At 43.7% G+C, this 16,452-nt stretch overlaps 1 protein-coding gene across 6 annotated transcripts in view; it reads right to left on the bottom strand.

Annotated features, from left to right (window-relative positions):
- abi1a (abl-interactor 1a) overlaps positions 1 to 16,452 on the bottom strand; it is a 39,596-nt gene that overhangs the window by 6,266 nt on the left and 16,878 nt on the right. For 3 of the 6 annotated variants that reach the window (XM_084034093.1, XM_084034095.1, XM_084034098.1), the window contains exons 3-8: positions 10,547 to 10,723; positions 6,580 to 6,594; positions 5,843 to 5,946; positions 5,155 to 5,295; positions 1,872 to 1,972; positions 700 to 822 (exon numbers count right to left, since the gene is read on the bottom strand). In XM_084034093.1, coding sequence (XP_083890219.1) covers positions 700 to 822; positions 1,872 to 1,972; positions 5,155 to 5,295; positions 5,843 to 5,946; positions 6,580 to 6,594; positions 10,547 to 10,723 — 661 coding nt within the window. The remainder of the gene's footprint in view (positions 1 to 699; positions 823 to 1,871; positions 1,973 to 5,154; positions 5,296 to 5,842; positions 5,947 to 6,579; positions 6,595 to 10,546; positions 10,724 to 16,452) is intronic. The other 3 variants (XM_084034094.1, XM_084034096.1, XM_084034097.1) reach the window with 3 other exon arrangements.

The following is a 16,452-nucleotide window of genomic DNA, read 5'->3' as shown; positions in this document are numbered from 1 at the left end:
TCCATTACTTTTAAGTTCTTAGTTACTACTTGCTAAGACTGAAAGACATTTTGCATGATGAAGCTTTAACCACAATTACTTTTCTGGTTTAAAAAGAAAAAAGAAAAAAAGAAGGAACTCAAATAAACAAATGTTCTCATCTACTTTGTCAATGTGGATAGCCTCTCTAGATATACGGCAACTTGAGGTCAATTATAGTGATCAGTGAAGAATCAGGAAGCATCATCACCACCATCATCATCATCATCACCACCATCATCACCATCACCATCACCACCACCACCGAAGATAGAAAAGAGCTTTCTCACATAGCATGTAACCTGTTGTGTCTCCAACCAGAAGCATATATTTGTCCACAATCTGTCCACAGTGCAAGCAAGACAATCAGCAAGTCGTTTCCTACAACCTGCAGAAGGTCAAAATACTTCCTCTTTTCATAAATAATGTTACTTCAGCTGCATCTATTATTAAACTTTCACGTTAAGAATCAAGTTTCAACGCTTCAGCCTCAGCACGTTGACATAATTTAACAAAAATAATCTGATCCTCTTGCTTGCAGTGTGTACAAATAGTGAAGACACCCATCCACACCCTTATTTGTCCATCTCCACCATCATTAGATCCCAGTAGACGTGCTGATTATCCACCGTCCGGGCAGAAGCGGCGACAGGATCGGCCTCGGAGGCCGAGGTGTCTCACCTAAAGGTGGGGGTGGAGGTGGTGGTGGTGGCGGCGGCGGTGGTGGGGGGCCGAGCCCGGCCATGGAAGGAGGAGGGGGTGGGGGAGGCGGAGGGGCTCCCAGGGGAGCAAACATGGGCGGGACTGAAAGGAGTATTCACATTAGTAACCATCGAAAGCAGAGGCAGAGTCCATCCTCGCCCGCCTCCTGCACCTCGACGGGACCGTTTAGAGCCGGAGGAGCGCTTTCGACTTCATCAAGAGGCTGCACACACTTGGACACACTTTCTCTGTGGTGTAACCGAGTGTTGCCATGGCGACCGGCTTAAAAGGGGAGAGCCGTAGTGAGTTCTGTGCTGCTGGTTTTGATCCTGGCGTTGAGGTAGAAGAGCTGCTACATGAAATATTTCTTGTACGGCCCAAACTGTATTGTCAAAGCTAAACGCCGAAGTAGCAAAAGGCTTGTGCGTGGTGAGACGCAGTACTATGTGCAGCTTGTGCGCGGTGTTATGTGGGCCTTACTGTTCCACTATAAAGCAGCGTGCATGAAGCAGCGTGGCCTATTTACACAGCAGAATAGAGAATCAGCTGTACTTAGAACACAATGGGCCTGCATAATCCCCGTCTGGTAAACATAGGCTTTGTGTGTAGCGTAGTCTCAATATCTGCAAATACATGTTACATGTAACACCTATTATAGGTGCATATTTAATATAGAAATATTATATTTAATAATAATATTTTTTTGCTCCAAATTTCTCGATTTCTCAGCAAATATTTGGGGCAAATTTAAATTGTTTTTATTTTAAAATAAATGAATATGACTTAGACTTAGAGCGTGTAGCAGTTCCTCTGTTTAATCTATGCACAATCTGCAAACAGCACAGCCTGTTTTCTCATCATTGGCTGTCAATGTTTAAAGAGTGTTATCTCATGTCACACAGGTTAAACACACAAGTGCAAAAAAACAGATTTTTCTAGGACTGGACTATAAATAGATGTGCTCTTTTTATTCACTCAAACCAGTTTTTGGAGCTTGGGAAAGAGTAGCTAAACTCCTAACACTGTAAGGCAGGGTGGGGCAGAATTTATTGCTGGATTTTAAAAAAAAGCCTGAAGCTAGTTGAGTACAATCCTGCCTTCATTTCATGTAAGGAAGGACAACGCCTGAGTTAACAGCTAGTAAAGCTCACCTGATCCAGGGTTGGGGATGGAGGGTGTAGGCACGGCGATGGGAATGCCAATACCGCTGCTGCCGCTGTTCTCCCTGCTGCTGCTCCCCCCGCTGCTTCCACTGAGGGAGGAGAGAGACGGAAGAGAAAGAGGACGTTGTTTTATTCAGGGTTTCCTTCTCAGACCGCTCCTCAGAATCAGTAAAGTGAAGTAAAGTCCAGGATTTCAAAAAGAAACGCATCTCTTTTTCCCCTGAATGATAAATATGTTTTAAAGGTCACAAATGTGCTTTATCTGTATTCATTTTGATGGTTAGGTTATCAGTGAAATCTCCTCTTCTCAGTTTCACATCATTATTAACTGAACATCTTTAGGCTTTGAGTTATTAAAACAACCAAAAAATAAATCATGCCAAGGTGTCAGTTTGTCGATTTTCTGGCAATTTGCGATTTATTCATTTTTTTACTATAATTTTGTATTTATTTAGTATTTTTTCTATTTAAAATGAAATAAATAGAATGATGAATCAAGAAGGGAAATAATTAGTGTATAATATGAGAGCTTTAGGTTATAATATACTTATATATACACATGTTTTCTTGTCTAAAAAGCTGAGTCACTTATTTGACAGTTCTAGTTGAGTAAACTTGGCCATCTATTAAATGTATACAATAACAATTTGATCACTGCTGCCTGGCCTTATAAGCTCAGAGGATATAGGAGTGGGCGTGTAGAATGTATGTCAGCTCTGCAGTGGCCTGTATAAGCGCCGGTTCACCCTGTGTTTGACCCCGGGGTTTGTAGATCAATGCCCTGGGCAACTAAATCCCCCTCTCATGCGCTCACTCACAGACTGTCCTTGATCCTCATTTCTGCTCCGGACCTTTACGTCCCACCTCGCCCTTTTCCAGCTCTTTCATCCCCCCCACCCCCCACCGTCTCCCTAACTCTCACCCCTAACCATCGCTCACCTCTTCCTCTCACCACCTGCGATTCCCCATACCCCTCAACCCCGTCTCCTCCGATTCCTTCCACCCCCCTGAACCCGCTCCCACCTCACCTCCCCCCACATCCCTTTATCCCCCTTTCCACCATCATCCCCCTCTCTGATCCATGTCAGTCGAGCCCCGGGGCTCTCCAGGCACAAGCAGCAGGGGTTACCCCCCCCCGTAGGATGTTTGTGGCAGTGGGAGCTCAGTGTCTCTGGTGATAAAGGCCAAACAATGTCACGTCATCCCTCTTTTGAAGTGAACGTCGCACTCGACTCCCCCCACGTGCGTGTTTTGGATTCATCCATTCTAATCCCTTCCATAACTTAGCAGGTTCCTTCGCTAACCCATTTATCTCTTCCCCGGCTTTTGCTTTTTGTTTCAAAGCGCTCGCTGTGAAACAGAATCACTCGGCTCCATCTCTCCACCTTCCTGCCTGCGACGCCCGGGCTCATTCAGCCTCCACTCGACACAGCGAGCTGTTTATAAATCAACCGTTTGTAACACGCTGCAAGGCTTTCACAAGTTCCAGCTCACTCGCTCACAGCTGGCAAAAAAAATCATCCGCGGAGCCAATGAAGTTAAATATACTGTTCTCGGTGAAAGGAACAAAAAGTAAAAAAAACATATGTAAAACGTATATGCTTGGGCATTGTGACATGTAATGAGATGACATAAGTGCTTATAAAAGTAGCCAATCTTAGATGAATGAGATTGAAAGCTTCCTACAAAGATGCATACATAATCAGTCTTGCAAAAACATCTTGAGACTGACCATCTGAGACGATATGCTCAGCTATCTGGCTAAGTTTAGGGATGTTCTTTACTGCAGTCATTCCCAAAGACTGGGTCGGGATTCACAAGTGGGTCGCAACAGATTTTTTTTCCCACTTTGCCTTTACTCGAGAGAGACTGCAGTACCGAGACGTGTAGAGTCCTAAAACGGGGGACGATGTAGTCCCTTAGCCACCACGATGACCCTGATTACTTTTAATTTGGTTTTACATAATATGACCGTAATAAGCACATTTTCTACGTGCACACGACAGTTTAATTTCCCACAAAAAGATCTAAGATGATAACAGCAGGAACCAGCAGATGCCGATATTGAATTTAGACCTCAGTTGAGGACGGCAGAGACTGATGAGCTGAATAAGCAAAGCCGACTTTAAGCCGGCGTAATCAAATAGTGATGCCACAGCTATACAAGCAGAGCGGGGCGGGTACGGGGCAGCATCGGTTTGGTCAAAAGGGACATCAGGGTGATCTTTAACAGTGATGCTGATGCTGCTTTAAGCATAATTGATAAAGCAGAAGAAGGCTTTTTTTTTGCATACATGTGAGAGAAGAAGAGACGCTGGATTCGAGGGAAGGGAAAATAAAATAATTATGTAATTTTTAAGCATCACAGTTAGCGTAACGGGCTTTTTAGCTAATGAGCCGACTTCACTCGCTCGTAACTCAAATTTGATGAAAGCGTCTCCCGCTAACGATCCTTGAGAGCCACGTTCAAGTTTTTCCCATGCTGCAGTTGACTTAGGGGTTTTTGAAATGTCACCTCATAGGAGAGGCTTTTACAGATATTAATATCAAGAGTGATTCAGGCTGCAGTAACACACTCTGACAAAAAAATAAAAATGCAGGATTTAGTGTTGAGGAGAGCAGGAAGAGGTGCAAAGTGATCCAAACAGCTGAACTAAGAGGAGAGATTAGAACTCTATGACAAGGAGGGGACCAGTGGGTTTTTTGGAGAGATGCTTTTACCAAACACACATTTAGCGCTCAATTTCAAAGTGTAGCTGGAGCACTAAGTCCACTCATACCGATCAAAAAATGGTAGAAAAACAGAAAGTACTGGTCTCACTCGCTTTTAAAAGCAGTGCAAAGTTGATTAACATTTTCAACTGCAGATTTGAGAGACTTTCATCCATCAAGCTTGTTTTTAGAAGTTTGGATCCATCGGTCCATCTTCTCGGCAGGGGGCAACAACGTCCGGCGGCCATCCGTTTGATGATATGAGGCCCAAACCGACAACGTCATGTGCAACTTGCTCCAGATCTTTTTCAAACTTTGCTTTTTTTAACTTTAAAGTTGCTTCTTAAAGCTGTTGCACACTGTGGGGTATATCTGATATTGTGTATTTTTTGTAGTGTTTTTCATCATGCGATTATTTTAATCAACAAATCATTTATTGCTTATTTTTCTGATTGATCAATTAACTGTTTAGTCTGTAATTTGTTTGAAAATAGTAAGCTCAATTGTTATCAATGATATAAAACAGTCAAAATAACACACAAATCAATGTCTTATCTACCTGTGTGTGCGTTGCCTCTGGTTGAGCGACGCCATGCGTCCGGGGCTGTGCTGGCCGCTTATTCGGGCGGGGCTGGTCATGTAGTCGTTGGGCACCGTGGGCGGCTTCACCGGCTCCAGGGTCTTGTAGGACGTGTTGCGTCTGCAGCGGCCCGAGACGGGAAAGGCAAATAAACAACAAATCGAGGACAGGAATGATCATGATTCAGGGCAAATCCCGCTATCAAACCCGCGAGGCCGTGATCTCTGTAGCGTTTTAAATCCCATCAGTTTACCCAGCTGGACGACGACAGGCAAGTACATCACACTTTACCCCTGGAATTAATATCTGATTAGTGGCGCCGGATGCTGCTGTGCATCAGATGACGACGCCTCTCCAACACTGACAGATAAAAGATCCCAGACTTTTCTTTTTTTGGCATAATTTATGCATATAAGCCCAAACCAACAAGACACATCCATCACAACCACAACTTGAGTTAAAGAATAATGTCATCCTGGGTTTGTTCACTGTTACTCTTCAGCAAATGTATTAATACATATAGCCAAAATAATCCAAGAAATAAATAGATGAGAAATGTTCTTTAACAGCATGTTCTTGTATCCACAAGAGCTGCTTTTTTTCATTCAGTGTTTCATAATTAGAGGATTAGTGTTCCTTTCATGGAGACTGAAATGGAAATCTTTACCCGAGCGTGCCGCGCCCCGACATGGGAGGGCTCGGCGGCTTCTGCGTCGGCGGATTGGTCCTCGATAACGTCCCTCCTCTGATTGACTGATTGTTTCCATGTTGCTGTGGTTGGAAGAAGGAAAAAACACTGATTTCACAAATCATTTCACACACACACTTGTGTTACCAAATCAAAACGTTACAGGCTTCCCCGAAGACAACTCTTCATCATAGATCTGTATTTCTGTTGGTAATATTTGAACAGTTATGTAATGTCACCACCGGCTTGTGTTTCACTCCGTCACAGGGTGTTTGCTGCTGATTGCAGGTTAGAGAACTCTGGGTTCTTCCAACCGAGCTTCTTGCAAAACACTTGAAGCACGGATCTTTGAATTTAGTAACATCTGGATTTACAGTATTGCAAAATCCAAACAACTGTTAAAAAAAAAACAAAGATATGAAGTGTATGCCTCGTCTGGGGAGCCTATAAGGATTTAAAATGAACTACAGAATATGTATGGACAACTACACAACATGCTAAGTAAATGACAACATACAGAGTTGGTAAAGTGACATGGAGGGTGTTAAAGAGCCTCAGACTGTTTGTTCCGGGCTAAAAAGAACTACAGGACTACAAGTCTGTTAATGGGGATGACAATAAGAATGACATGTATAGGGGTTTGCTGTGAAAGGGATTTGGACTGGAAATCTATCAATAATACAAGTAAAATGTGTCATGTGACCGACCAGACTTACCTTGGCTTTTAGCCACTTATGAAGGCGAAGGGGAAAAAGGACACAGAAGAGAGAGAGAGACAGAAAGAGGGCATGTCAAAATGGCCATGTCTAAACGGATATGTAGAAGTCAAATTACAAGCGAGCAGGAGAGAGAAAGAAAAAAAAGATTCCTGGTTCTATTTACACTGAGTAAACATTTAGCAAGACCCGGGCAGGTCAGCGGTTACAAGTCATACTACCAGAGGAAAACACTGTGGCTCCAGACCTACAGCACCACACCCAGTGCCACAGTGGGACTGGGGGGAAATCCCGGGGATCTGCCGGCAGAGGTGTTGTGCACGAGTTTTACCTTAACAGGGTGTCTGGGATGGATTCACCTTTGTACATCAAAAAGCTCTCATGAATATGGATTTTGAGCATCTTTTTCATTCATATTTTTTCATCCAGGTTTTGGACTCCGATGATCACATTAGCGGCAGTGATAAACACCACCTTTGTACTCCTGTGGGCTGATGTCAATGAGAATATAGAGCCAACAGAGCAGCTGGGGTTCGACAACTGCAGAGTCAAGTGGCTCATCTATAATGCAGCTTCCCCAGTGGCCTCCGCAAAAAGCATTGTAGCTTCTCACAAGACCACGAGAGAAAGAGAGAAGATGAAACCCAAAAAGATAATTCACAGCTGAGGTCAGCGTGAAGTGCTCTCCGTCTCTTTAAAAAGCAGAAAAACACCTTTCCGTGCAGCCCGGCAATGGTGAATTTCACATTCAAATGTCACTCTCCCCGGGTTATCAGAGCTAGACGAGATTCACTTCACAATCTAGGTCATGCAAAGGCCTCCTCCCGCCTTCCTCTTATCTTCACGGCTAATGCCGTATCTCTGTTTTTGCCACACAAACCGGACTGTCAGTGCGGAAATACTTTAGAAAACGTCCCAAGTCGAATTATGGGATGGACAGGTTCAGATTAAGGTCATTATCAAGTCCAAAAAAGGCTTAGCATGTCGCGCTGGGTTGGAAAAAGTAGAGCAAGTCTGTCAGGGCTGGGCGAGTCTGTCGGGGCAAACGCTCGGTATGAAGGAGACAAACACTTCCCGGGGTTAGGGCAGTCGCCAAGGATACATCCCAAAAATATATATAGTCGAAACGAGATGACATGTGGCAAACTATTATTACTGGTGTGACATCACAGTGCCTCATGTATATTTGTATTTATGTTCAAATACAAGAAACTTGTCTTTGACAAAAAAAAAATACAGGCATTTTTTCAGCAAAAGTCATGAAATAACTTCTATATTTATTTCTCTCTATGTCTTCATTTTTATTCATCAGTGACAAATAAAAACAGATGCAGGCGACAGGCTGCACACCTCAAAATCCAAATCCAGCCAAGTCTCCATACAGTGGTATTTAATGGAAATATACACTGTTTGCATAAAATCTGATTGTGGTTGCAACAATCAGGATGTAAAACTTCAGAGAATGGCGACTTGTGCATGGATGAGCAGACCCTAAAACAAAGGCAGTCGTGGCAAAAAACTCAAACCATCCTTTTAAGATAATCTTGTAAACTCATTACTGTCACGACACAAAATATCAAAAGAAATGCAAACTAACTTCAAATACCTGACATCATCCCTGCAGACTAGATCAAACATCAGCTGACTGGAAGAATAAATATCACCTTTCGTATTAAATGCAAGAAAAGCCGTGAGGACGCCTTGAGATACAGGAACATCCTGATCTGTCAGCTCCACTTATTATTGATACGACGCTCAGAGAAGAATCAGATTATCCACCAGATGAATTTCACCTTCTCTTTTCTCTCATTCCACCCTATTTTTTTACCGTATTGCTCGTTTGGATCTGAGGACAGTCTCCATTGAATAATGCATGCGAGCGCTACACGGTGTCTCTTCTCTGCATTACGACTCACACTTTGTGTTTGTACAGCTAAACACTGTGTGAGGCCATAAAACCAATTTAGGCCAGTGCAAACACTCTGGCACACGCAGCGACTTTCACAGTTAACTGCAGGCGATAGACATGATTTAAACTCCCATTTAAGTATTGATCCTGGTCAGTAAGTAAACCACGGCGATAGATATTCCATACAAGCCGGGCATCGGACAGCAGCCATCACAGGATACTATATGAATGAATATGGAGTATTGATGGTGAGTATCGATCGGCTCTTCGGGCTGTGACATGCATGGATGAAAGGAGGTGAGTGATGCGGGGCGGCTGCAGGAGTGTGTGTTTAAATATGTGTGTGTGTGTGTGTGTGTGTTCATTATTAGGCCCAGAGTAATATGTAATGTTCTTCAAATGGATACATTGTGGTATCACAAGTTTGGGAAGCAAAGTAGAGTCAGAAGGGCGGATGATTCACACGGACCTCACTGTGATTTTGCTAGAATGTTGCCCTGTGATTACATAAAATGTTATTATTATAAAACATGTGGACATTATTCAATCACATTTATTCTTGACCTTGAATACAGAGAAAAAAGCACCAGAGTAGGTGCTGAATGGAATGAGATTGTTTTGTCAAAGATATCATCTGTTGATGTCAGTTTTTGTAAAAAAAATAAATAAATTATGTATATTAAGTATTGTAACTAGCCGGACTCTCCCCAAAGTTTTCCAAATCTGCCGGCCATCTTTCCGTCTACTTAAATGGGAAATGGCCTCATTTACTTCCAGTCTTTAAACTAGGCTAAGCTAGCTCTAGGTTCATATTTAGCATAAAGACATAAGAGCCGTCTCATTTGTATCACTTCGGGGGGGGTTTAGCTCAGGAGGTAGAGCGGGTTGGCTGGTAACCACAAGATCGCTGGTTCGATCCCCGGCTCCTCCTAGCTGAGTGCCTGGTGTCCCTGAGCAAGGCACCTCACCCTGCGTGGTTGACTCTGCCTTGGTGTGTGAATGTGTGTATGAATGTGTGTATGAATGGGTGAATGTCAGTCATTCCTGTAAACCTCTTTGGACAAAAGCCCTATATAAATGAGGCCATTTACTTCACTTTTGGAAGGAGAGCAAACTGGTGAATTTCCAAAAATGTCCAACATAATGCAGCAGTGGAAAGCTGCTCCCCGTGGGAAAACACACCCAAATAAAATCTATCACTCCCCATCAGCCATCACACCCTTCCATCATGACTGAAGGGTCCGACGTAATTCCCTCCACACTAAATTGAGAGTGACACCAAGGCTTTTTACCCTGCCTTATAAATGCCGGTAACGCTACAGGACGGTAATGGTGGGCCTCTAATCCAATCTCTCCGAAGGCTGCAATTGATTGGCTGATTGATGAGGCGGAGGAGGCCAATACGCCTCCGGACATCAGGAAATGATGTCATTACCGCCACTGTCGGGACGACCCAGTGACCCCTAAAGCGAGCCCTAATGGCAGAGCGGCAGTGAAAATGTCACAATGGGATCATCGGAGTTTTATCACATCAGAATCAGCTTCTCTCCTCCCTTTCAGATCGCACTGATGTGAATATAAACTACAAATCTAATTGTGACAACATCATTCCTCCGCGGAGGTTTGCAGAAACAGGAGAAGGAGATTACGAGGGTGGTCCGAGGCCTAAGTGCCTTTAAAAAACGTCCCACAAATGTGTCCTTTTCACGACGCTCCAAGAATAGAGCTGTTTTCTGAAAGCCATATGATGTAATCACTTTTTTTTAGTTCATCTCCACCCCCCAACCCGTTCCCATCAACCCACACTGAAAGATATTCCTGTAGGGTCAGAAGTGGTGATTTCTGAAGATGAAAGAGAGAACACAAGAGATAGAATGTGAGCCAGAAAACCAGTCAAAGAGCGGGAGGGAGATAGGAAAACCTCTGGCAAGAAGGAGAGGAGGGGGAAGGGAAGAGAATTAGATATAGTGGAGGAACAGAAGCAGTGAAAGACGAATTGACTGAGGGAGATATTGAGAGAAAATCAGAGAGCAGATCTAAACATTAGAGTCTGCTCACCTTAACGCCATGGCCGACGTCATCCAGCACAGTGTAGTCAACAGGCTTCCTGATGTACCGGACAGGCCGCTCCATATTAGCTGGCGCTATGATCTTATGCGTCCTCGCGGTGTTCTTGTTGGTGGTCAGGATCCCGATCTCCCGCCTGGCCACCTTCTCTTTATGGATGTCCACCGTCTGTAAAAAGGACAGGAGAGGGGATGTGAAACACAGAGGCTTACACTGCAAAAAACAAGGACCTCTGGGATTCAATGAACCCGTCATACAGCAGCTTAAGACGGTTTAATTAAATCACGAGGCCATCCTTTTCATCGCGGAGGTCGTAATCTTTTTACAACAGCCAGTGCACACTAATAAAATCGATTGCGGTGGAGACGAGGGCCTGAACGGAATAATGACAGAAGCGTGCGCATCTCAACATTTCAACAGTGACTTGATGAGAATGAGTTTGCAGACCCCGGAATCGGAATTCTACGGACCAGTTACTGCAGCAAATTATTAGGATTAAAACACACAAATAAAAGATAGTAATGCGTTAGAATGAAAAGTGATGAAATGTGATTGAAGTGATGCAATCGAGGGACCACTGCATTCATCTTTTAGAGGAATGAAATTAAGACTATTGTGTATTTAACTCAAATCCTCACGGATTTCTATTATCAGGAAAACATCTCTTTCATCTTCCCTTTCCGACATTCTTGGGCCAAATTGTGATGCATTATTTATGCTCCTCGGGACCAAGAGTGTTTTCCTCCTGAAATTGCACCGCTGTTCCATTAATTAGCCAGTCCCCTTTCTCAAAAGTAATTACTTTAAAAGATGCATTTGGAAAACCTTGCACACCGCTGGCTCCAAACGACAAAAAGATAAACTGAAAGTGAATATCAGACGAGGCTTTTTTCGAAAAAGGTTGGCTGCATAGTGCATGTTTTCAGCCAGGCTTTCATCAGAAAGAATACTTTATTATAGCTCAGGCTGATACAAATACAGATCAGGCTGTACAACCATTATTTTCATTATGGGCTGAAATTAGAGAAACATCTCCATCAGGCCAAGGTGGCATCTTCATATTGCTTGTTTTGTCAGAAGAGCAACCCCAGATCCTGAGATATTGAATTCACACCGTTATAAAAACAGAGAAAGGTAGAAACCAACATAGATTTCACATTTTTGCTTAATAAGAGTAGTCGATTATCCGATCGACTGCCATCAACGGTCACATTGACGGTCACGTTCTAACGCCACCGTCTGCCTTTCAACACATCTAAACGCCAACACACACCACTGCATTCCCATTCCCCTCTCTGCATCCACGCTCCCTCCGAGCCCAGAGGAGCACAGGAGCAGCTGCCCTTCCTCCGAGAGATGAAAGGCTGCAATGTCTGCTGAGGGCAGACCAGTAAAACGACGGTCTCTCACAGGGGGGGGAAGTCGGTGACGAGGGCCAACAGAGGATTCCTTTCATGCCACAGGGATCTGGAGCTAGACTGAACTCCGTCTCTGTTCCACTGTATGACTTTGACTTCAAGTATCACTCATCCCGGAGTTGAGGGAAATCACCAACACTGGTGGACTTATGCGTACTCCAGATTCGGCGCGGTGATCTCTGGACAATATCGGGGCTAATTTTAGAAGCTGAGAAGCTGAGGAGCTGGTGCAAAATGATGCAAAGCAGATTTGACTTCTGACAGAACACACAGGGTATACACGGAAAGTGGACTGTTCAAAATGACAGAAGAAAGAATCAATATTTCATAACAGGCAAAGTTGCTCATACATAATTGCCCCCACAGAGACTTCCCATACCGAGGGGGGAACATCCGTTCTGTTTCAATGCCCTGTTGTGTCTGTTTGAATTAAGAGGGATGGCAGAGTGTGGAATACAGTCATATTTTTTAACCTGAACTGGGCTGCCTGAACATTAGAGGCTCTTTATATGAAAGAAATAAGTGCTGTGACAAAGTCTTCCCAATGAGGCGACAATGCACACATTTTCTATTGTAGCAGCACTTCTAGCTCCCGTGTTTAAGGCCCCCACTGGGGTTGGATTTGAGCTAATAATTTGACGCCCACGCACAGCTCGGAGATAATGTCCAAGCTTCATAAATCACGATCGTCTGGATGCGACGGGGCCACAATCTAATCATCGATCAAAATCAATTCATTTGCAGGGGAGCAATTGGCTATGAGTGACTCAGGCAGAATTACAGGAGAAGTAGGGAATAGCTCAGTCACTCTCGGTCTGGTTATTCTTCCAAAACATAGCTTTAACCTCATTTAACCTCACTGCGACTCCAACACACCAACCTCTCCTTAAGCCCCCTTTCGCACTGGACACAAAAAATTCACAAAACACCCACCAACATCTGGCTTTGGTCTTTAGTTGGAGGTTACAGTTGGCTTTGATTCCTGGGAAAAATAACTGCAGTAGTTACGGGTATTTATTGACTCCAGCTCCGATCAGCATGATACTCTGGTAGAAACACTCATTTTTTCTCTCATTAGACAATTGTTGTGATTGATTAACTAATTCTTCTGTCCTCAAAGTCGAACAGAAATTTCACCTCACTGATCATAGAAGCACACTTCATTCAAATTGGACAGAAACAAAATAAAACTAATCAAAACCGCCGTCTTTCCACTATTCCGACGATTACCATCCCTGGTTTGGTGCATTTATTCACATAGTTAGAAAAGAAACAGTAATATGTGTTCCATTGAGAAAAACAGAAAGAGAGACTGAGTAAGTAAAAAAAGAAGTAACCACCACTGTTCTATTTTCACGATTTCCTACCCTGTTTTCCGGTGCAGTTGTAACATTGACAGCGACAAACGCAGAAAGGGATACTTGCAACTGGCAATGGGAGTCTATTTTAGCAAGTTGTGCCGTGTTTAAACTACCCACATGTACATGCTAATTTTGATGGAAAAGGGATACTTGAGGCCTTGTAATGTCACGGGACATTGTCATAATAAGATGTTACGGTGAAAAGTCTCACTACAAACCACCGAGAGAAGCTCCACCTCAACAACAGAGTTGTTGTTGAAATATCGTATCTAAATTGGGAACGCATCTGGCCGTGGCTGAACGCGCTCCCCTTATCAGAGAGCAGCTTGTGGACCAGCATCATCGCAGCTGGCCAAGGGGGGGGAAGTGAGAATTCAGCGTGGTGTTGAGTTCATCTCCTTCCTGTATGCAGAGAAAATAGCCCCTGCTGTAACGTGGTGGTGATACAACTGTTCTCAGAAAGTTCAATTCAAAACCGCAGCGAGCAGTTGAACCATGTCGAGAGCACTCGGCAAACCTTCCGACCGGTAACCCAAAACTCATTGAATGGATCGAAAAACGTGAAAGGTCTAAGTAGAACAGTGTATTCTGGCTTGACTCCTTTGGTCTGACCCAGCAGGGAGCTCCAATAGCTGCTAAATAGACTAGTTTCCCCTCGAGTCCTTCCCCTGACTTTTCAACGGGCACTAAAAAGTGTTTACTTGCTCCCAATGGTCCATCTGTTTGGAGCAAAGAGACTGAACTCAAATAAATGTTGCCAAACTGAAAAGGTGGATGATTCACATGTGCTTTCAACCACTGTCACCCATATGTTTGGGGCCTGTGGGTATCGTTCCCAGAACACTGAGCCGTTTTGGCCACTTTTAGTATTTAAAAAGAGCCATTTATTCTCGCTGCTTTGTGTGTTTTCACTTCTCTTTTTACTCATCGTCAACTCTTCCCTTCCTCTCAATTCCTCTTCTCGGTCCTTTACGTTTAATCTTTTCTCTGTCCGTCTAATTCCACCCATTTACAGCCACCTATGTGACTACTCCTAAGATCTAGGCCTTACTGTGGAGCTGCTGCCAACACCGACATCGTCATCCTTGCCTTCCAGCCAGACAGACAAACTCCATCCAGTCCAGATCACGTTGACTGCTCTCCATGCTGGGATGCGGGTGAGTCAGCGTAGCCGTTGCCACAATGAGAGATTCTTGTTGTGTTGTTAGTAGCAACAAGTGCCTAAATATTCATGATTCATTGCTTTTTTCATTTCAGATCGTTGCCTTTCGGGTAACGTCCGCACTTGGAAAGTGTACAGCTCCAAAACGGGACAGAGAAGTTCAACACCCAGGAGTCTTATGACTCAGCATCATGTCACTTAATGAAACACTGAAGCGTTTTCCAGGCGCCGATACTGATGCCTGGGCTTTGGGTATCAACCGATAAATACCGATCCGATACCCTGTTCTTTTAGTGTGTTCTACAGTTTTTTCTGCTTGTAAAAGGTCTCCAGAGTCTATGCCCAAAGGGAGTTACTCTCCCTCACTTGAAATCTTACCCTTTCTTCTGTAAAGTGGTGATGTCACCATTGGTTTAATATTTGCCCAGCTGCTAGTTTGACACGCCCTCAAGAACAAGTGGCTGAAATTCATTTGTATCACTATTCCTGAATACAACTCCTGATATCTGGTTGTGGTAAGGGGTGAGGCATTTCTGACAAACACACCTAGCGGTTGACCTATCACAACAGAGCGAGCCTCCTAACCAATCAGAGCAGACTGGCATGTAAACATGTTCTACTAATAACATGACATACATAAGCTCATATGGCATATTGTTAGTGTGATAAATCCATAAATGATGGATATCATTGATAGTGGATTTTCATCCAAATTCAAGGAGTTTGGTAAAAATATATGTAAAAAAAAAAGGTAAAACATACTAAAAAGGAAAATCTTCATAAATGAGTAATATTTCATGTTAGGAATTCTGAAAAACAAATGCGTGACCAGCAGGTGTTTTCTGAGTAATGACTCTTCCTCTATTATGCATTGTTCTCTTTGTGTTAGTTAAGTGTGACTGAAAGCTTGGACAATAAACCAGGTGTAATGAAGACAAGAGTGCAGGCGTTTCTTTTTATTGATGCACGCTTTTGTATCCAGCCACTTTTTGGACTTATAGTAGTGAATGATAAGTAGATTCTTCCTACAGTGAACTCCCTCTCACTGATTAAATGACTGCTCAGTCGAGGGGGGGAAGAGTCAGGTCACGCATCGGCAGAATGCGTCCACACAACATCAGCAAAAGGGACGTAAATCTCAGAGTCCGGTGGCTCAGCCAATCAAAAGCACCAGGAAAGGAATTCTGAAGCCTTCCCACCGGACACACACACACACAGTGTTTTGGAGGGTGAGGTAAGAAGAAAGAAATAATAGACTTTGATATGGAATTGAGACAGATGGTTTCACTTCAACACATGTTGGAGAACGATTTTTTACAAAAAGAGCATTTTCAGCACTTTGGCACACCGGCCGCGGGATGAAACCCCCAATAAAATGCCAGCTATGCACAAACCGGAAAAAAAAGTAAGCTGCACAACATGTTCTGTGGCGTAGTAGGAAGCTAACACACAAGATGGGGGGGGAGGCTGCTACAAGACAAACACACCCTACATACCAATGTGTCTGTGTGCATGCGTGGGTAGCCAGACCAGACAAATGTGCTAATGGTTAATGATAGAGATAGAGCAAACTTGCAGCGAGGCATCTTCTTTCCTGCTCCTCTGATGTACCACACACACTGACACACACACACACACACACGGAAAAGTACTTAGTTCCCATGGTTCGCTGTCCAACAACGTTAGGACATGGACTGTTATTGCTGGCGTGCAATATCATAAACCAGAACTACACATCATTATGAAATAAGACGTGCCACAAGGTCTTATTAAAGGCCATTCCTGGCTGAGAGCTAAGATAAGCTTGTCTTTACGGCAGTCCAGGAATTGGAAATCCTTGTTCTGTGGGATTACGAGGAGATAATAACTATGAAGCGCACGTCTGTTAAACACATTTGAACCTCAGTTTTCAGGCTTACTGAGCAAGAGGATTTATCTGAACGGTCGGAGCCGCTA

Source organism: Eutrigla gurnardus (assembly GCF_963514095.1).
Source record: "Eutrigla gurnardus genome assembly, chromosome: 18".
Taxonomy (NCBI): Eukaryota; Metazoa; Chordata; class Actinopteri; order Perciformes; family Triglidae; genus Eutrigla; species Eutrigla gurnardus.
Note: the sequence above shows the minus strand (reverse complement) of the source record. Positions and strands in the feature narration are given on the sequence as shown.